Here is a 21,888-nt window from a genome sequence, read left to right as displayed (position 1 = left end):
GCACCAGCTGGCAATCCAGCCCACAGGCAGGGCCCTCCCTTCGCAATGCTCCATCCCTGAGGTTCTCAGCCTTTTTCTTTCTGAGCCCCGCCCATCCCCCAGCATGCTATAAAACCTCCAAGGCCCACCTGTGTCACAACAACTAATTTTCTGTATATAAAAGCTAGGGCAGGCGTTAGGGGGTAGCAAACAGGGAGATTGCTTGGGGTCCCATACCACAGGGAGCCCCATGAAGCTAAGCTGCTCAGGCTTCGTCTTCAGTCCCAGGTGGTAGGGCTCAGGGCCTCGGGCTTTAGCTCCATGCAGTGGGGCTTCGGCTTTCTGCCCTGGAGCCCCAGTGAGTCTGATGCTGACCCTGCTTGATGGGCCCCCTGAACCTTGCTTGCAGCCCCCCGGGGGCCCCAGACATCTAGTTGAGAACCACTGCTCCATCCCACTCTGCCCCCTTCCTGGCTCTGGCATCACCAGATGTGGGACTTAATCTGCCAACCTGGGTGGCTCAGAAAATGACAAGGCAGAGATTGATTGTGGAGGGCTGAGCCTCCTCTAGCCGTAGCCACGCTCTGCTTGTGCACGTTTCAAAGTGGCGTTGAGCAAAGCGTACTCCAGAGCCTTTAGTGCGTGGTGTGGCAAGGTCCACACAGACTAGTGTGAGGTAGATTTATACCCCAGCTTGCTGCACACTAATTCTTTGTATAGAGAAGCCCTAAGTGACTTGCCCAGGATCACACAGGGAGTCTGTGGCAGAGCAGAGAATTAAACTCGGGTGTCCCAAGTCCCTGGTCAGTGCCTTAACCCACAACCCTATCCTAGTAATGGTTATATATTGAAGTCAGGTAAGACAAGCGTTATCACATGTGTCAATCGTGCAGGAATCTACTGTGGCTGCTTTTCAAATGTCTTTCAAGTCATTAAGACTAGACTGAGCACTAGAGAATGTGCTGCAAGGAACAATTAGATGTGTGTGTGCATGGGGGAGTAAAATGTGGCCTACTGACAATAGGCCTTTTCCTGTGATTTTTAAGGAATCTATTTCACTTAAAGTTAGGACATTTAACTGCTGAGTGCGAAGCTGCTGGAATGAGAATCAGTACCTCCAAGTCAGAGGTCTTGATCCTCTCCTGTAAGAAAGTGCACTGTTCTCTCCAAGTGAGTGGGGAGCAGGTGCCCATAGTGGAAGAGTTCAAGTATCTAGGTGTCTCGTTCACGAGGGAGTGGGAGATTGGCTGGCAGATTGGTGCGGTGGCAGCAATGATGCAGGCGCTGTACCGATCTGTGGTGGTGAAGTGGGAGCTCTCGGACAAAGCTCTCTGTTTACAGGCCAATCTATGTCCCCATCCTCACCTATGGTCATGAACTTTGGGTAATGACCAAAAGGATGAGATTGCAGGTACAAACAGTGGAAATGAGGTTTCTCCACAGGGTGGCTGGGCTTATTCTCGGAGACAGGATGAGGGGCTCGGCTATTCGGGAGAGCCTGGAGTAGAGCCGGTACTCCTCCAAATTGAGAGGAGCCAGCTGAGGTGGTTCAGGCACCTGATAAGGAGGCTTCCTTTGGAAATCTACCAGACATGTCCCACTGGGAGAAGGCCCCAAGGCTGACCCAGGACACGCTAGAGGGATTATATCTCCCAGCTGGCCTGGGGACGCTTGGGAATCCCCCAGGAGGAGCTGGAACCTGTTGCAGATGTAAGGGAGGTCTTTTCCTTCCTACTCTCCAGGCTGTTGCCATGACCCTCACCAGGAAAAGCAGCATGAAGAAGACGACCTTTTAAAAAAGGTGAAATGTGAATGCTGCTTTTCCACTCCTGCCACCCTCTTTTCTGACTGTTCTATGAATGTTCCATAGCATTGAGGAACCTGAGGCTATGAAGCACTACATATTTCTCTTGTCTGAGGCTTCAGGTGGGTCTGTGCAATATGGATTATATAGCATCACCTCATTGAGTAATTGTACTTTGCTGCTGTGCTATAGAATAGGGGTGGCCAAACTTACTGAGCCTTCGAGCTGCATGCAACAGTCTTCAGAAGTTTGAAACCCAGGGTGCATCTGCTGGGGCTTGGAGCTTCAGCCCCATGGGAGGCGCTTGATGGGGCTCCGGGCTTCAACTCTGCTTCTGCTGAAGCCCCAATCCCTGGCAGGTGCACCCTGTGGGGCAGAAGACCTGAGACCCCCCCCCTCCCTGGTGGGCAGAGGCCCCTACCCACCACCCTGCTGCAAGGCAGAGGTCCCAAGCTGCCCCTCCCCTATCTGGTAGGTGGAGAATGTGGGGGACATGGGGAGCTCTGTGAGCTACACTTCAATGGTAAAAGAGTCGCATGTGTCTTGGGATCCACAGTTTGGCCACCCCGCTATAGAACCTTCCTCGTGCATGTGAACACTACTGACTACTCTTGAAACGAAGCTTCTGTGTGTTTAGAAATCTAAAGCCTCTTTGCCTTTTGAGGGCTATAGTAACTGCACTCTGATATCGGCCTCTTGAAGGTCTGGGTGTTCTAGGGAACGGTGTTCTGCTGTTTTGCCCACCCATCCGTTTTACCTTTTCTGTTGACTTTAGGTGCCATATCTCATCCCTCTTTCTTCTCTCATGACCCCTGTGCTAGAAGAGCAGCTTCCTGCCAGAGCATTTGGGACTTGGTTAAAGTAATCTAAAACTGATTATGGTCTTAACATAGTTTAAACAAAATATTTAGCTAAAATAGCCATTAAAACATAACAGCAGTTGTGACTAAAAACCATCACTTAGTAAAGCTTTTCCAGTTATGGGCCTCAGTCTCTCCCTCCCAATTTTTAGACTATATCTAGATGCTGCATGTTCCACCCCCTGAAGGTCATTGCAACATGAACTCAGTCAGTTTAAGCAATGATAGTGGGACTTCTGAAAAGTGAGCAGTGTTTCAGAACACCCACCAGTATCAGTTGGAATGAGGTTCAAGGAGAAGATCTTGTTTGGTCTCTCACAATTTAAAACCAACAGGGTGTTTTTGTTTGTTGTTATAGTACAAGTGAAGTGGCTGAGTAGGCAACGGAGCAACCTGTATCCAGGGATGATGCATTGTGCGGACAAGTCCCTGAGAACCTCACTGCAGCTGGGCATGACAATGCCTTTAAAACCCCTGAGGTGCATAATTTACAGGAAACTTGAAAGGGGGAATAACTAACACATTCTGCCTGCAGCATCAAATGTTCTTTAAACCACACAATGGGTGGTGTTGGATTTTTATTCTCCCTTCTTCCCCCCATCCTCCCACTCAAGGTTGTCACTGAGCAGTGACAGTAGCAATATTTGAGGGATCAGGAGTGTGGTATGTAAGACATGGGAGGTAGTTGTCCCACTCTGCTTGGCACTGGTAAGGCCTCAGTGGAGTACTGTGCCCAGTTCTGAACGCCACACTTTAGGAAAGATGTGAGCAAATGGCAGAGAATCCAGAGGAGAGCAACAAAAATGATAAAAGGTTTAGAAAACCTGACCTATGAGGAAAGGTTAAAAAAATGGACACATTTAGTCTTGAAAAGAAGGGAGGGGGGGACCTGATAAGTCTTCAAATATGTTAAGAGCTGTTATAAAGAGGACAGGATAAGTTGTTCTTCATATCCACAGAAGGTATTACTAGAAGCAGTTGGCTTAATATTCATCAGAATGGATGAAAATCAATCTCTTTATTTAAATCAGATTTTTTTATTGTTTAAATTATATTTTTTTTTCTGTTTTAAAAGTAGACCTGTTTAAAATGAATAAAAATGAGGAGGGAGGGAATGAGATCTATTAGTTATAAAAGTTTGAAGAATAGCCTAAGTAATTTAGGAGACTGTCTCATTTTCAAGAGACATAGGCAAGTAGGAACTTAAACTCCAGTCAGTTTCTATGAAAATTCTCCCATGATGACCTGGAATAATCAGTTTAATTCACAGACTACAGTTAATCCCTCTCTTCCTTTAATAAATCATTTATTTGTAAATGTGGAACATGTTTTGATAAGAGAAGTGTATGTATCCAAAACATTTAAGGTTGTTTCATTTAATAAAAATAAACAAATTAAATACTGTAACATACTATTTAAATTCCAGTTACCTTCCTAATGCAGCTTGACACAAATCATGAGCAAAAGTTATCTAGTAAATAAGCAATATATCATTCACTAATTTCTAACATACTAAAATGTACCATTAAGAATCTGAAAATATTAAGCTACACATTTATTTAAGCAGCAAAAAATCCTGTGGCACCTTATAGACTAACAGAAGTTTTGCAGCATGAGCTTTCGTGGGTGAATACCCACTTCTTCGGATGCAATGCTTGCATCCGAAGAAGTGGGTATTCACCCACGAAAGCTCATGCTGCAAAACTTCTGTTAGTCTATAAGGTGCCACAGGATTTTTTGCTGCTTCTACAGAACCAGACTAACACGGCTACCCCTCTGATACTTGACATTTATTTAAGCAATTATATATAGTTAACCCTTTGAGATAGCAAACAGATCTACAAAATCTAGTTAAAAGGCTTTATTTAGTGTAAATCAAACGTTTTAATGGTTATATCAACCAGTGAGAATGCACTTTTCTTAGAAAATTAGTACAAATGGAAAAGTTTATTAGAATTGACTTTAACTTAAGGCTTACCTCTTGGTGATTTAAATCAATCCACCCTGGCAATAAGGGAGAGGTAGGTTAAATATTAGGAAAAACTTTCCAACTATAAGGATAGGTAAGTACTGAAAGAGGTTACCAAGGGAGGTTGTGGAATCTTCGTCACTGGAGGTTTTTAAAAACAGGTTAGACAAACACCTGTCAGGGATGGTCCAGGTCAGGGGTAGGCAACCTATGGCACGTGTGCCAAAGGCGGCACACGAGCTGATTTTCAGTGGCACTCAGACTGCCTGGGTCCTGGCCACCGGTCCGAGAGGCTCTGCATTTTAATTTAATTTTAAATGAAGCTTCTTAAACATTTAAAAAACCTTGTGTACTTTACATACAGCAATAGTTTAGTTATATATTACAGACTTATAGAAAGAGACCTTCTAAAAACGTTAAAATGTATGACTGGCACATGAAACCTTAAATCAGAGTGAATAGATGAAGACTGGGCACAGCACTTCTGAAAGGTTGCCGACCCCTGGTCTAGGTTTACTTGGTCCTGTCTCAGCATGTGGTGGTGAGATGGGGGAAGGTGGAGTAGATGACCTCTCAGGGTCCCTTTCTATGATCAGCCAGTAGGAACTGCTGTATAAAAGAGAGTGACCAAGAGCAGGGAGTGATGGTGTCATTGTCTCGCCTTCCTGATTCCAACCTAAAGAGACTCACCTCCTCCTGGGGATGTTGTGATTCTAGCATCCCCACCTGGATTTGGTGGCAAAGGGCAGTCTCCACAGTTTAGGAACGAATGAATAATTGCAGTGTGTTGTCTAGAGTTGCAGTAAAGCCTTAAGAAGGAGAAGGGGCTGACCAACATCCTAAGGGCTGATGCCCCCCACGCCACTTGTGGGGTTTTAAAAACATGAAATTAGCACTATTGGAAGCTGCTGAGTTGATTGCTAAAGAGTCTAAGTAGCAGTTGTCTGTTTACTGCTGCCTGTTCTTTGGATAATGTAAGCTGCGCCCATGTTGCCCTCAGCCTGTGTTTCTCAGGTGGCTCTGGATGAACCATCTCCTATGACAGATGAGGCAGGTGTTTCTGACTCCATGGCTTATCCAGTCCTTGTTGACTCTATATGCCTTTGTCAACAAGGGTATCAGTTAATGCTAATTGTGAGAGTTGTTTAGACTTGTGGCCACCTGCCCTGCTACATTCGCTTAGACTATAAATGGCAATAACTTTATATGGCATTTTAGGCTGGAATTTTCAAATCTGACTGCCTAAAGTTAGTCACTTAAATTCCTGTTTAGGTGCATACATCAAAGGGGGTCTGATCAGGCATCCATGTTTGAAAATGTTGAACTTAATATTTTTTTTAAATGTCTCCCACTCCCCCCCCTTTCCCAGCATATAGTTTCTGAGGCTAGCAAATGGATTATTATTGTTTAAGTCTGGCATAGTGGGGGATGTAGAATTGCTTTGGAATATATCACTATATCTATTGGTGTCTGTCAGCTTGAAAAACAATATATTTGAATTTTTCACAGATCTGCAACCTCTCTAGTCTGCCGTGCTGTGGCTGGCAGGAAAGATTAAATTGCTTCTAGCCACTCAGACAGCGCAAGTTGCCCTGGGAAGAACAAGGGGTTGGGCCTAGGACTTTTTGTTGAATGTTTGGCTGTGATTGGCCCACTGGTGCTGTCTTTCTCTGTTATCCTTGTTGAGATGTGAGAATAGTTTCTGCCTTCAAGAGTTGCGTTCTGATTTTGAACGTCTAAACTTAAGTATTTAAAAGATGACATCCTACAGTGACGGGCCTCTGGCTTATCTTTTAACTAGCTAAAGTGGGACACAGACACATCTAGTCTTGTTCATCTTTAAGGGGAAAGAATTCCCCGTCCAAGAGCCCAGGAAGTCCTGATCTTGCTATTAGAAACTAACATCTATTATAATACAATTTGATCTTTTTCATTGTTCTTGATCAAGTGAGGGAGAGACAGGACTGAAGAAATTGGTGGAGCCCAGTGTTCCCGGGAATTACCGAGGGCATGTACTCTGAGCCCTATTGTCCTAAAGTCCTCAGGAACAACTATCTCAAATGCTGCATTAAAAATAAGAAGAACAAGATGATTTTATGATCAGTAATAACATTTGTAGCTGTATGTGCTAAGAAAAGGGCATTTGAATTTATTTATAGGGATGTTTATAGCGCATATCACTGTAGGATCTGAGCACCTTTGCATCAGGGAATCTCATGCCACAGAAGTCAGAAGGGGTGTTCCTGCCCCTGCTGTCCTCCATGTACATCACTACACAGTTGACTAGGTGCATAATGAGGTGTCTAGCTTGTTCTGAGGCATTGGAAGCTGTTTGATAAAATGACGGCTGGATCTCGTACGGCAGATCCAGTGTGGCAATTGGAGTAAACACCTGCTCCAGTATGAAAAAGTTACTGCCTTGTGCAACTTGGTGTGTGGCTGCCACTACTTGCATGCTACTGAACGGTTTCACTTTTGATAGCACACTGGCCTGTTTAAATGCTGTTGACCGTTTTATTCAACCCTCTCCACAGTCCCTTCATCTTGCTTCTCAGAAATGAATGGGAGCAATGTGGAAGGGGATATGATACAAGTGAAAGGGAATCTGGATTAAGTTCCTGTCACATCTTTTGTTTGTGAGAATTTGGAAAATTGAACAGAAACCTCCTGTGATGTTTTGTAAGTACTCATTTCAAACACCACCCTCTTGAATTCAGTCTTCCCACCTGCTATCACGGAACCTTTACTTTGTTGTCTCCTTGAGGGGGGGAGACAGGACTGGAGTGTATATGTGGGTTGGGAGGATATCCCCACCACACAAATGTGGTTTTTATCCCGTTTGAAAAGGGACTGGAAGGCTGGGGGGATACCCCCCCCTCCTCCTCCTCCTCTCTTGTTTCCTGTCTCCTTCCAAAAAAGGGACTGGTTGTGGGATGCTGACCTATTATAATGTGGGTCAGTCCACCAAAAAAAAAAAGCAGGAGACAGACAACAGAAATTAATAGAGCAGAAAAAACTCTGTGGGAGGATGAGAGTGCGGCTTTGGGTAAAAGGGATTTATTGTCGATCCTGAGTTTCTGAGGTGGGGGTAGTGGGAGCTCTTTTTCAGCATGACTTTGTGTATTTGATTAGTAAGAAGTAGGGGGAGATTAATAGCAGAAAGGATAATTGAGGTACAACCAATAGGATGGGCAAAGGAGAGAGGACTTTGATGTGTTAGGTGGAGGGAGGTAGGATTTTCTTTTTCTGAGTTTGATTAATTGGAATCAGGAAAGAAATTGTCACTCTGTGGAAAATTAAATTGTTTGGGTACAATGAACTCTGTTTACGTGCATAGTCATGGGATCATCCCCTGAACGTGCACTTAGACTGAACGGTTGTATGTTCTCTCTGCTAAGGTTGTTTTGCTCATTCGTCTCACCCTTACAGAAAAAATGGTCATGTTCCAACCATGTTTTTTCTGTCTTTTGTTTTACTGCATGTACTGATAGCTGTTTAGAAAGGAAATGATGAATGGACAGAATCTCATGAGAATTCAGACTGTTCAGTCCTCCAGAGGGATAACAATGTAAAAAGCCACATTTGGACAGCTATTTGTTATGCAGTTAGGAACCACAGAATTCTTGCATGTTTATGCAAGTTATGTATTTAAGTACATCTGCTTGGATGCAGTTCAGTGTGTGTGTGTGTGTGAATGTTCGAACACTTGTGAATTCCTAAGTATGTGAAATAGATGATGTGGTATGACTCTTTTATTGGCCTGAGGTTAGGATGGCTTTATTTCTTGTGAGTGGTTAATCAGTGAGTGAGTTACATGGATCATCCCAATCAAACTTTTGTACCATGCGATCAAGTAGTCTGCATAGACCATATATTTAACTGACACTGCTTTAGAGAGTTTTAAATAATATTATTGAGACTGTCTTATATCTCACCACTTATAAAACCAGGTGCTTTTGTGAGTCCAATTTTGTACAGGACTCGGAGGGAGAAAAATTAAAACTAGTAATAAGTTTAAAACTCTCTTGATTTCTTTGTATCAGAGGAGTAGCCATGTTAGTCTGGATCTGTAAAAGCAGCAAAGAGTCCTGTGGCATCTTATAGACTAACAGAAGTTTTGGAGCATGAGCTTTCGTGGGTGAATACACATGCATCCGACGAAGTGGGTATTCACCCACGAAAGCTCATGCTCCAAAACTTCTGTTAGTCTATAAGGTGCCACAGGACTCTTTGCTGCTTTGATTTCTTTGATTGCTGCTACCTATTTGGCTGACTCTGGGCTTGTCTATATGGGACAACTTCTCAGCCTAGGTCTATTACAGAAGTGAGAGGGTGCAGTTCTATGGCCTGCAACATGCAGGAGGTCAGACAGGGGTTCTCAAACTGGGGGTCGCAAGGTTATTACATGGGGGGTTGTGAGCTGTCAACCTCCACCCTAAACCCCGCTTTGCCTCCAGCATTTATAATAGTGTTAGATATATAAAAAAGTGTTTTAAACTTTTATAAGGGGGGGTTGCACTCAAAGGCTTGCTATGTGAAAGGGGGCACCAGTAAAAAAAGTTTGAGAACCACTGGACTAGATGATCATGATGGTCCCTTCTGACCTTGAAGTCTACGAGGGTGAATCTATAATCCACCAGCTTGCCTTGCAGTGAACATCCCATGTGGACACCGCTACAGCATAGTGAAAGTCCCGGACGTTACTGTGTGGCAAGCAGGTATATTCACACCTTGGCTAGCAACACAGGAACTTGCCATGTAGACAAGGCCTCCGCCTATGAAATGTACACACAGCTAGTTTGTATGAAAACATCCTCTTGTTGTTACATTATCCTCCCTTGTTCCGGTCTGCTCATTTGTCTGATCCACTGATTTATGTCTTGTAATGCACATTGGAAAAAATAACCCCAACTATACATGCAATACGATGGGGGCTAATTTAGCTACAATGAGTCAGGAAAAAGATCTTGGAGTCATCATGGATAGTTCTCTGAAGATGTCCACGCAGTGTGCAGAGGTAATCAAAAAAGCAAACAGGATGTTAGGAATAATTAAAAAGGGGATAGAGAATAAGACTGAGAATATATTATTGCCCTTATATAAATCCATGGTACGCCCACACCTCGAATACTGCATACAGATGTGGTCTCCTCATCTCAAAAAAGATATACTGGCACTTGAAGAGGTTCAGAAAAGGGCAACTAAAATGATTAGGGGTTTAGAGAGGGTCCCATATGAGGAAAGATTAAAGAGGCTAGGACTCTTCAGTTTGGAAAAGAGGAGACTAAGGGGGGACATGATAGAGGTATATAAAATCATGAGTGATGTGGAGAAAGTGGATAAGGAAAATTTATTTACTTATTCCAATAATACAAGAACTAGGGGTCGCCAGATGAAATTAATAGGCAGCAGGTTTAAAACAAATAAAAGGAAGTTCTTCTTCACGCAGCGCACAGTCAACTTGTGGAACTCCTTACCTGAGGAGGTTGTGAAGGCTAGGACTATAACAGCATTTAAAAGAGAACTGGATAAATTCATGGTGGTGAAGTCCATAGGTGGCTATTAGCCAGGATGGGTAAGGAATGGTGTCCCTAGCCTCTGTTTGTCAGAGGATGGAGATGGATGGCAGGAGAGAGATCACTTGATCATTGCCTATTAGGTTCACTCCCTCTGGGGCACCTGGCATTGGCCACTGTCGGTAGACAGGATACTGGGCTAGATGGACCTTTGGTCTGACCCGGTACGGCCGTTCTTATGTTCTTATATCTTTTTAAAGTGTAAGCTGTTTGGGCCAAAGGCTGCCATTTACTATGTATTTGTACAATACATAGCACAATGAGGCCCTGATACTCGTGGGCAACTGTAGGCACTGCTATAATGAAAATAAAAACTATTTTAGGTAACTTTTAGAAGTTATTTATATAAAAATAATCTTTTTAAAGTCCAAATTCAGAGGATCATCCGGAGGTAAAAGTGGATTTGTGAGACCCACTGGCAGGGTAGATTTAAAAAAAAAATTTTTTTTAATTGTTTTCTTTTTTAAAAATGAAATCTGATTTCATTGTATTTAATGTATTTAATATAAAATACATTAAGGCTAAACTTAATCTCTTGAAACATTTAAATAAAAAAAAGGTTGAATCCATAAGCCTTCATCAAAAACTGAGGTAAAAGCTGTTTTTCTGTATAAAGAAAGAATCGGGGGAGGGATGCAACTAACTTTTGAGGTCAAGCTTTATAAATTTGGCACAGTAGGTCAAGCTATGTATTAAGGGCTCATTTTGTTTAATAAAATTTTTTGTATGCTGTTGTGTGTTTAAATTCTAGCTACCTTCCTAATGCAGCTTGACACAAATCACGAGCAAAAATGATCTAGTAAATAAGCAATGTATCATTCACCATTTTCTTATTAATTGCACATTTTAGTATGTTAGAATCTGAAAATATTAAGCTATATAATTGCTCAAATGTATATAGTTAATGTATCCTCCTAGCAGAAAGGTGTACTATCTCTTAGGTAAAAGCTGTATTTAACTGTAAATCAACATGCTTTAATGGTTATATCAACTAATAAGAATGCACCTTTTAAAGTAATGAAGTACAAATGGAAAAGTTGATTAAAATTGATGATTTAAGTCAAGGCTTTCCACTTGGTAATTTTTAAATCAGTGATTTAAATCACCCTGATGTAAATCAATCCACCCTGCTCATTGGGAAGCTGTAAAGCGCCCTTTTCCAGTGATAGCCTAAAACTGAGAGCTTTCTAATTGCAAGAATTCAGACCCTAGGCTGGTTGCTGGTGGTGGACTGAGTATTGTCTCTCCTGGGCCTCTGACCAGGATAATTTTAGGAAGAAATCCCACTAGCAGGGGAAGGACACACTTTTTTTGTGGCTGGTTAATTTAAACAAAAATTAAATGTGATGGTGGTTTGAAGCTGCTTAGAAGGTTGGAATGCAGTGGAGATGGATTAGTGGGCAGAGGACAGGTGAGACAAGTGCATGAGAGGTTCTGTTTGTCCCATGGACATCACCATGTGTGCTTGTGTGTGTATATATGCAGACATGCCCAAATTTATAATATGGGCAAGATTGAAATGTGGAATTTGACCCACAAGGAATCCCGTACGGGGTTTCCAGGATAATAATATTGATGGGGTGGGAGTATCTTGTTAGATCAAGTTTCAGTTGCCGGAAGGAGGCTTAGCTGGTACGATTCCCTTCTCAGGCTAGCTTTGAGTAGCGCTCCTTGCTCCCTCCGCTCTTTGAGGGGAAATGCTTTAACCTCAGCTGAGATGATCTATTTTAAAAACACAGATTGCATTTGCAGATGGCAAAGAGCCACATATAATTCCCTGTTCCCTTTTTCCTAATGACTTCAGGGGCAAAGCTAGCTCTCCATGGTGACCAGAATCCAGCTACTCTTGGTACAAACTGGGTCCAGTTCAGAGCAGGGCAAATGGGACATAGATAGGAGGACAGAGTTAAGTTCTGCAGGACCCTGTGCATGCCTGGTTGGTTTGAGGAAGTCTGCCGGGTGACGTGTGTCTGAGCTCAGATTCCTCTTTCCTGTTGCACTTGTTTTGCTAGGCTGCTGCACCGGAAGTGTGCTTTGTGTAATGAATGCAGTGTGATACATGCAGATACCCCTTTTAGTTAACTGCTTTGAATTCTAAATTTGCTTTTGGTGAAAGATGCTGGTTTGATGGTGTTGGAGTGAAGGCCCCCGTTTCCAGAAGTGGTATGGGATTGACAGTAGCAAAGTGTACATGTTCCTAAGCCCTGACACGTTATCGTGATGTAAAATCCTAGTGTAGTCGGGGACAGGTAGTTTTACCTCAGTGTAGTTAGCCAAAGTCAACCCTTGAGCAAGAAAAATGGTAAAAGGTTTAAAAAAAACAGATCTATTTAAAAAAAACAAAACAAAACTGGGCATGTGTAGTCTTGAGAAAAGAAGACTGGAGGGGGACACACCTGATGAGTCTTCAACTACGTTAAGGGATATTATAAATACCATGGGGATAAATTGTTCTCTGTCTACTGAAGGCAGAATTAATGGGCTTAATCTGCAGCAAGAAAGCTTTAGGTTAGATATTAGGAAAAACTTATTATAAAGGCAGGTAAGCTTTGGAACATGCTTCCAAGGGAGGTTGTGGAACTGCCATTACTGGAGGTTTTTAAGAACAGGTTGGACAAACACCTGACAGGGATGGTCTAGGTTTACTTGGTTCTACCTGAGCACAGGGGACTGAATTTGATCACCTCTCAAGATCCCTTCTACCCCTATATTTACACACGCACACACGGGATTTACCTTGGTTAGCTGTATGCAAGTTAAACTACACTGCATTGTTTCCAGTAGGATTTTACAGTGAGAGAGTGATTGAAAACCCACTTTTTTCTGTAGTAAAGGCATAGCCAGATATTCCCAAACTGACTTCATGTGGATGTTGGATGATAACTTCAACCACTACGGTTTGTATCTAAACCAGTGCCTGAGAAGTGAAATGGTTCCTATCCCATTGTAAAGAATAACTTAGTGGGTAGAGGGCAATGATGTCCAGAAGAGAACGTCCTACTCCTTCCCCCTCTCCCTTATGCTGCTTTTGATGTCCCCTGGATACAGTTATGTGGCAGAGAGACTCAGAACAGTTGTCTGAAGAATCCTGTATGAGGGTTAGGAATTGTAGATTACGGTACATCCCTTTCAGACAGAGGCCTATGCACCCACCTCGATGAATTTTTGTTAAAGAAATGTGACTTTCCATTCACCAGGAAATGTACATGTTTTTCTATAGTGTTCTTCACACACTGTATTGCAAAGACCCTTTCAAGGGAGAGTGTAGTTGTGAATTGAAAATGGAGAAGGTTTTAAGGTGAGATTTAAAGAGGAGAAGTGACTCGGAGGCAGGAAATGGGGGAGAATTCTGGAGAGAGCAAATCTGCTCCCCTTTACCGTCAGAGTGAGGGAGAGTTACAGAAGGATGGGCAGAGAAGAGAAGGCAAGACTGAGCAGACTTAGGGAATAGTTCCAAAGTTAAGATTGCCCCCTCGTGTGTATATATTACAATTAAGTCTTGAATTACATCATCACCTCCTATTTCTCAAATAACACAATATAATAAACAATTCTTGCTGCAAGCAAAGATTTGTGTCAGACTGATAGTGGTTTTCTCATTCTTTTTTCTATTCACGCTAATGTCATTGTAACAATTCTCTATACCAGAGAGGGGCAAACTACAGCCCACGAGACTGTCCTGCCTGACCCCCGAGCTCCTGGCCCAGGAGGCTAGCCCCCAGCCCTCCCTTGCTGTTCCCCTTCCCCCGCAACCTCCGCTCACTCGCTTCGCCGCAGACACAATGCTCTGGGCGGTGGGGCTGTGAGCTCCTGGGGCAGCGCCTGACCCAGTCTCTGTGCTGCGTGGTGGCGGTGTAGCCCGGCTCCAGCTCCGCCAGCCACCGGTGCTCCAGGCAGTGCAGTAAGGGGGCAGGGAGCAGGGGGGTTGGATAGAGGGCAGGGGAGTTCGGGGGGGTGGTCAGGGGTGTGGATAGGGGTTGGGGCAGGAACAGGGGGTTGAATGGGAGCAGGGGTCGGGGGGGCAGTCAGGAAGGAGGGGGGTTGGATGGGAAGGCAGGGGGCAGTCAGGGGACAGGGAGAAGGTATGATTGGATGGGGCAGGGATCTCGGGGGGGCATCAGAAATGAGAGGAGGGGTTGGATGGTGCAGCGGGGGTACGGGGGCAGTCAGGGGACAGGGAGCAGGGTTGGATGGGCAGGAGTTCTGGGGGGGGGCACGACCCCCTCCCCTGACCAGCCCTCCATACAATTTATGAAACTCGATGCAGCCCTCAGGCCAAAAAATTTGCCCGCCCCTGCTCTATACGTTTATCCTGTCTAACTTAGTAAACTTCTTTTCTCTAAATTATGTATTCTGTTACTTTCGCAAAAGCCGTATGCTATGTTTTCTTCTCAACCAGCAGCACAGCCTTCCTTTGGTGCTTTTCAGTAGAGAGAAAGTTAGCTGTGAAGCTAATTTACCTGCAAATTTTGGTGACCTATATAGGCTAGCAACACTGCACTATTTTTTTTTTTTATTTCTTAATCTGTAGTCAGTTCTCAGATTTACTGCACACTTTTCATATAAATGACTTTTCTGGATTCTGGTATACACAGTAGAACACACTACTCCAAAATGTTACACGTGTTTAAGGTTGTAGGAAAAAAGAATATTACAAAATACAGTTTGAAAAATGGTAACTAATCCTATAATTAGACTGTGCAGTAATGTATAATCACAAGGGGGCAGTATTAAGATTGCACATACAGCCTCAACTTGAGCACTTTCCTGATTTTTGAGTGCTTAACTATACAACCTTTATATTCTGTTATAATAGGAAATTTACGGGGGGGCAGACTTCCCCCCCTTTATGGGGGGGAGGAGGAGGAGAATTTTCACTTATTAGGCCTTTGAAATTCTGCTGGCTTGCAAAGAATTGTAAGACGTGTTGCTGATCACAGAATTTATACAGTTTGGTTAGATAATAGAAACCCCTGCCCCCAATCCTGCATGCCGCACAAGGTCCACAATAGAGAGCCAGTCCTGTGCTCTTTAGGAGCACTGTAGTTTGGAAAGGTGCTTAGCATCTTCCTCATTTGCAGAGTCCCTGAAGCGCATTGGAGCAAGGATCCCTACTTTACAGCTAATGAAGTCCACAGACCCTCCCTTGACACTTGCATGGCTTACAAGGTCTGCAGGGGTGGCAGCGGTTCGTATTGTGGTCCTAGTTCATTTTGCCATTGTCCTTTTACACTAGGTGAATGTCTGAACTTCCACACTGTGGCTAACACAAGCTCAGCTGGGTCGGCATTAGCACTGCTGGAATCCCTAGAATGGATGTGGTTAAGGCTGCCAATGTGGTTTTTAGCACCATTTTGGTTAAACTTGATCCCTGCAGGGGACATGGGACTTAAAAATAAATAAATAAAGCGGGGGGGGGGGCACAATTAAAACCCTATCTGTACTAAGATTCCCAGTGTTGCTAGTACTGGTGCAGCTGCAGTGCTAGCTCGGGTGGGAATTTTGTGGTAAAAGTTTCTTAGCGTAGACTGCGCTGGTGTGCAGGAGCCCTCTTTCAACCCCTTTGCATGTTACAAGATCTGCAGAAGTACTTCTTATGAGCCCCCTCTGTCCCTACAGCTTTGTAATATCATGGCTGACAGGACTTTTCATGGAGTTAACCGTGGATGCAACTGCCATGAACCCTTTCTAGACAGCCACCTTATGAGCTTTGTAGAAATATCTATTGCTTGTCTTAATATGGGCTTCTCAAAGGCTTAGATTGCTCTCAAATCAAAACCAGTTTCCTCCAGAATCGAAGGTCCTGCTGCTTAATGAGGACAGCTTCTATCCAAGTTTGTGTTCAGACCTTCAGCCATTTTTTCCTGCAGGGTTGTTTGAATAAAAAGTCACAAGGATTTTTTTGTATATAATGGGAAAAGTGTGTTCTCATGCTAAAAATAGCTGAACTGTTGTCCTCATACAATATTTTATTTTATTTATTTAAAATCACCCTTGGGTAGAGACCAAGCATAGAAAATTTCAGCCTGAAAGGGGAATGTTTCAGAAAAAGTGCAGCAACTGGAAGAAGGAAAAAAAAATTCCAATCCTTCTGCAGATCCATGTACTACGTTTTCTTCTCAGCCAGTGTTCAGTGTATTTCATTAGCAAGATTAATAAATTAAAGTTCCTTCAAATTTTGGTGACCTATATTCATGAATAAACTAGTTAAAAAGGAACCCCCAGCTCTTTTCCCCCAACTTACCTTTTGTTTTCCTTCTCCTTGAAAAGTGAGAAGAAAGCAGGTAGAAATAAATTATTTCCATAGGTAACATCAGGAACATTATTGGTCACACATGCAAGCCTCTGATTTGGAAGCAGTGTGGCCTTAGCAATGTGACCCGAGGAGTATGTGCAATTGGCATATGTGTACACCCCCCCCCCCCAAGGGTGCTGGTAATTAATGAAGGACACTTGCCTTTGGAGTTGGTGCTGAACAAGTTCCCCCTCTGTATTACCACGTGTTGGGCTGCTTGTGGTGCTGTTTCAGATGAGATGCAAGTCTAAGGCTCTGGCCATTGAGTGTAAAAGGACTCAGACACATCTCTAAAGAGTTGGGGATGTTTACTGGGGTGTCTTGGCCACATTCCAGTCTGGGTAGTTTAAATTCTGCCTACCTGAATTCCTCTGTAGTGCCAGATGGATACAATATTCTTCACTTCCTGCCTAAACCGTTTTGTAGGAGGAGAGTGGTGGTGTTTGTGCTGTTAAATAGCTGCTGGGTTTCACCCTAGAGCTGGCTGTTTCACAGGTGGGTGTGAGCGATCCTCATATGTCCTTACCTAACCATCTCACAGGGTACTATGAATGCTTCACTGAGTTCCATTTGGACAGTATTCTAAGATCCCATGTGAAAAGCATGTTATAAATGCAGAATGTTCTTACCTTTTGCATCCATTCAGTTGAGATTAATCTCTGCCTTTTCGTATCTCCCCTTTGGGTTTGACAGGGCTCAACTTGGAGGCGGCTCTGTATTAACCCTGGTGGAACCACTTCCCAAAAGACACAATGATAGTGGTGACTGGAGTCATGTCAGCGCCCGAGCTGGGTTCCACTGCCACCACCCCAGTTGCAGCCCCAAACTTCTCCTGGATGTCGTCTGACGGCAGCCCCACTGCTATGGAGCAGCCGATATTCCTAATGACCACTGCTGCTCAGGCCATTTCAGGTTTCTTTGTGTGGACAGCTTTGCTCATCACCTGCCATCAGGTAAGAATCTCTTGGTGTTTGATCCCTGTAACTGTCTGCCCCCCCCCCCAAACTGGGTGAATACACATGGTGTGAGGGGTGTCTCTGCCAGCTGTGGGGGTTTGTTAGAATCATTCCTGCTGCTGTCACTAGCTCAGCTTATGACTCTTTGAAGAGTCACTGTGTGAGCTAATCTTGCATCGTGGCGAGGGGACTAGGCTAGTAAGTTATTCCCTACTTATAACTCAGTAAAGGTAACTGTGCTCAGTACTGCACAAAACTCTACCAAGGGAATGTTTGAGAGGGGTTCTTTTGCTTCAGGTGGATCCAGAGGTTTGGTAGAAGGACTGTATGAGTTGTGGAGATATCTACTCTGCATTGCTTAATGATGAGCTCTGTTCCCTGAGAGTATGCGAATATATAGGGACGAAGCAGCAAGAGAAACAGAACTCCACCTCCCTGGAGAGGAGCAGTGTTTGTGTGTGTTTGGGGAAGAAAAACATGCGTGTCTGAGGCTTGGTGCAGAAGGCACCATTCTGTAACTAAGCATGTAGTGGCCAGGTAGCTGCCTATACAATGTCTCATCTTTCCCTTTGTCTTCAGGCTTATGATAATCAAACTTTGCCTAGCAAGGAGCCCCAGGTCACTGGCAGGTGAGGAAAGGGAGGGTATTATAAAGGATGTGGAGGATCAAACACCTTTCTGCCTGGTTCTCATTAGCAGAGGCACAAGGGGATAGCCATACCAGGTAAGGCCATTAGCCCATTCAGTCTGGTATCCTGCTTTTAGCAGCAACTAATACCCGTTGTCACAGTTACTGGGCTAGCTGCAAATCTGTCCCCTTTCTGGTCTCTGAGTGCACCCTTTCAGGTCTTAGGCCTTGTGCCTCACTTCTCCTGGGGAGGAATTCTGCAGCTTTCCTACTCAAGGCCGGCTTTAGGGCGATTCCCCTGCTGCCCGGGAATCGGGCCCTGCACCCTCTGCTGAAGTGCCGCCGGAAACAGCATCAACTGATTGAGCTGCCGCTGAATTGTCACTGCTATCTTCGGCAGCAGCTCAATTGCTGCCGCTGTCTTTGGCGGCATTTCGGTGGCAGCTCTTTATAATTGGGCCCCCCACGTCCTAAAGCTTGCCCTGTTCCTACTCTTAGGTCAGTTCTCCCTACCATTATTGCCTAGCAGGTCTGATGGAGTTCTGGCACCTGCAGTTCTTCACTTGGGGAGTCTGTGACCAGTCAGCTTCTTACAGCAGAGTTACTGTTTGTTTTAACAACTAAATTAGAGAACAAGGATTTAAACACTAACAGTCTACATACATCTCTTACCTGCTGGCCTGCCACCCCCTGAGGGCCATCCAGGCAGGCCTAACTTCTTCAGACCCCTACAGCAGTTTGTCAGGCATCTTAGTCTGTTTCCCCTGAAAAACTCCTCCCCTTTCTTGAGAGAGTGTACCTTTTAAAACCTGCCAGAGTCCTGTCAATCTTCAGTGTTTTGCAGGCCTTTTCCTCTCCTGGTTCAAGCCTGTTTTGTATGGTTATCTGGAGAGGAGCCAAAATCTTCAAAGCAAGTAGTCCTGGCATTGTCTCTTAACACCTCTCCAGTGTTTGCAGAGAGGTGGCTTATCCTGAGCTGCTGTTTTCCTGACAGCCTCTATTGTGTTAAACCAATATAATCATACAGAAAACACCCCAATTACCAGACCAGCATATGGTCTTTATAAAAGTTATTACAGAGCTGCTCCAAATCCATCACACCTGTTCTTTTAGAGGAACGTGAATACCCACCTTCCCTTCAATAATACAGTTGGCCTGTTGAGTAGTGCTATAAGTGGAGGTGGGGGCATGTGATAGGGGGCTCTACTCACCACTGAATAGTGCCACCTCCTGGCATCTCTGGAGATTAGTTCAGTCACACCCTTCCAGCAATTACCCCCCATCCATTTCTCCTCTGCAGCTCCTCTCTTGCTCCAAGGAACCACAGCTGGCCTCAGCCCTCCAGTCAGGTCACTATTGTGTTTCCCCTCCACAGGGGAAGTGTATCAAGGTTCCTGCTGTCCAGCAGGCTTAGGCAGTCTTCTGCTTCACTGCCTCACAGTGCCACTACTGCAATGGCTGGCAGAGAACCCCAGCCAACCCTCTACTCCAGGTTCCTGCCCAGGGACCCTCTACCCAGCAGCCAAGGTCCGTTCCCTGAGCCACTTCCATACCTCTTTGCCCTCCCCACTCCTCTGGGTTTGCTAGTCTCTTCACTTCCTCCTCCCAGGGAGTAGCTGTGGGCAACTCATTTCTGCAGCTACTCAAACACCTCTTCCCAGGGAGTGAATGCAGCCTGCTGCCTCTTTTGACTTCATTTTCTTGTCTTTTGTAGGAACCCTGCCTGTCTCTCGCAGGTGAGCTTCTCTCTAATTAGCTGCCTCCAGCCTAAAGCTCCCCCCTCCTTTGCCTAATTAGCTGATTGGGCCCATCTGGTCCAACTTGGCTCTTGCAGGGCCTGTGTGGGGTGCACATCCCATCACAGGGCAGGATATGTAGGTGATGAGATTGTGCCATGATTTATGAGGCTTAATTACCCTCTGTTCTTAACTGGCCATTTTGTAGTTATGTCAGCTGTTAGTTCATTAGATGATCAGCCGTTTATTGTTTTTAAGTCATCCAGCCAGCAGTGTGTGCCTTGACGACCTTCCGTGCCAGTGAATTCCACTAGCTGAATTCTGCTACGGAAAGGAGTAGCAGGAAATGTTTGTTTTGCTTTTTCTCCTTTTCTTTCTGGGGCAACGCCTGGCTACCTTATCTGATCCAGTATTCTCTGGGTGCCAGCACAAGTCCAATCCAACATCCTCTTCTCTAATGTAGTCGTCATGTGGACTGTAACATGGTGGGAAATACATGCCCTGAAATGTATCAACCTGTGTTCCGTCCCTCTGTGTTGTTGGATTCCAGAGAGCTGAGTAAGAGTTGGAAAATGACAGTGTATTGCAGAGGCAAATAGTGTAGGGAGGTTTGAAAAGAGATTAGTCACTGATGAATAAGAGTAACACCTGTAGTGCCACTAGCTTAGGTAACAATAAGTGCTATCATCCTCCTGCTTCAGGGTGCACATTGATCACTTGCTGGGAGTAGGGAAAAATTCTTCCCCTGGTACAGCTAGGGTTTTCTGGTGTTCTCTACTGCAGCAGTTCTCAAACTTTAGCAACCCAAGGAACCCCATTTTGATATAAACATTTTTGTGGACCCCGCCTCCCCACTCAGCCCTTGCCATGCCCCCTTTCCTGAGGCCCCACCCCTTCTTCAGGGTCCTGCCCCCGCTCACTCCATCCCCCCTCCTTCCATCACTCGTTTGCTCTCCCCTACCGTCACTCACTTTCACCATGTTGGGGCAGGGAGTTGGGGTACAGGAGGGGGTGTGGGCTCTAGGAGGGAGTTTGGATGCAGGAGGGGGTGCGGGGTGCAGGCTCTGGGAGGGAGTTTGGGTGCTGGAGGAGGCTCGGGGTGCAGGCTCTGGGCAGGAGTTTGGGTGTGGGCTCTAGTCTGAGAAAGGGGTTTGGGGTGCAGGAGGGGGTGAGGGGTGTGAGGCGGCACTTACCTCGGGCGACTCTCCTGAAAGAGACCAGGACAACTCTCTGGCAGCGGCTCCTAGGTAGGTGCGGGGGCAGAGGGTCTCCATGCACTGCCCCTGCCCCCAAGCACTGCCCCCGCGGCTCCCATTGGCTGCAGTTCCTGGCCAATGGGAACTGCAGAGTTGGCACTTGGGGCAGGGGCAGTGCGCAGAGACCCCTTGCCCCGGAGGAATGTGCCAGCTGCTTCCAGGAGTATTGCGGAGCTGGGGTAGGTAGGGAGCCTGCTGTAGCCCCGTTGCACCACCGGACTTTTAGTATGCAGGAGGCACTGGGAGGGAGGGGGAGGAGTGGAGGGAGGGGAAGGAGTTGATCAGTGAGGCCCGTGGACCCCCTGGGGTACCTTCAGGGACCCCAGTTTGAGAAACGCTGCTCTTCAGAATCCAGTGTTGCCATATGACAGACCAATGACACATTTAACCCATTCCCCTGCCTCTGACATTTAGCATTTCCTGCCTGACATGCTCTTGTGATCTTGCACACAGTGACAGGCTCTAGTGACATCCCTGTAACTCTGAGAGGGAAACCTGGAGTCACTTGAACTGTGACGCTCAGTATCCCTGGGCGTGGGTGGGTATTATGTATTATTTGTATGATCATAGTGCCTAGGAGCCCCAGCCCTGGACCAGGACCCCACTGTGCCAGGTGCTGTGCAAACACAGCACAAAAAGATGGTCCCTGCCCCAAGGAGCTTACAATCTAAGTATAAGATGTGAGACGGTAGTACAAGAAACAATGAGACCATGTTGGTCAGTATGACAGGCTGTGGTCTTAGCACACCAGCTGCCTCACCATCAAGTATTTTATAGGTATCATAGCAGAGGAGAGTTTTGAGGAAGAATTTGAAGGTGGATAACAAGA

At 45.2% G+C, this 21,888-nt stretch overlaps 1 protein-coding gene across 4 annotated transcripts in view; it reads left to right on the top strand.

Annotated features, from left to right (window-relative positions):
* The window catches only part of TMEM184B (transmembrane protein 184B), a 44,897-nt gene that overhangs the window by 4,344 nt on the left and 18,665 nt on the right, over nt 1-21,888 (top strand). For 3 of the 4 annotated variants that reach the window (XM_039519564.1, XM_039519563.1, XM_039519566.1), the window contains exon 2: nt 17,177-17,436. In XM_039519564.1, the coding sequence (XP_039375498.1) occupies nt 17,236-17,436 (201 nt within the window). In that variant the 5' untranslated portion in view covers nt 17,177-17,235. Of the gene's footprint in view, nt 1-1,805; nt 1,906-17,176; nt 17,437-21,888 lie in introns of those variants that run through there. The other variant, XM_039519565.1, reaches the window with a different exon arrangement.

This window comes from Mauremys reevesii, linkage group 1 (assembly GCF_016161935.1).
Source record: "Mauremys reevesii isolate NIE-2019 linkage group 1, ASM1616193v1, whole genome shotgun sequence".
Classification (NCBI taxonomy): domain Eukaryota; kingdom Metazoa; phylum Chordata; order Testudines; family Geoemydidae; genus Mauremys; species Mauremys reevesii.
Note: the sequence above shows the minus strand (reverse complement) of the source record. Positions and strands in the feature narration are given on the sequence as shown.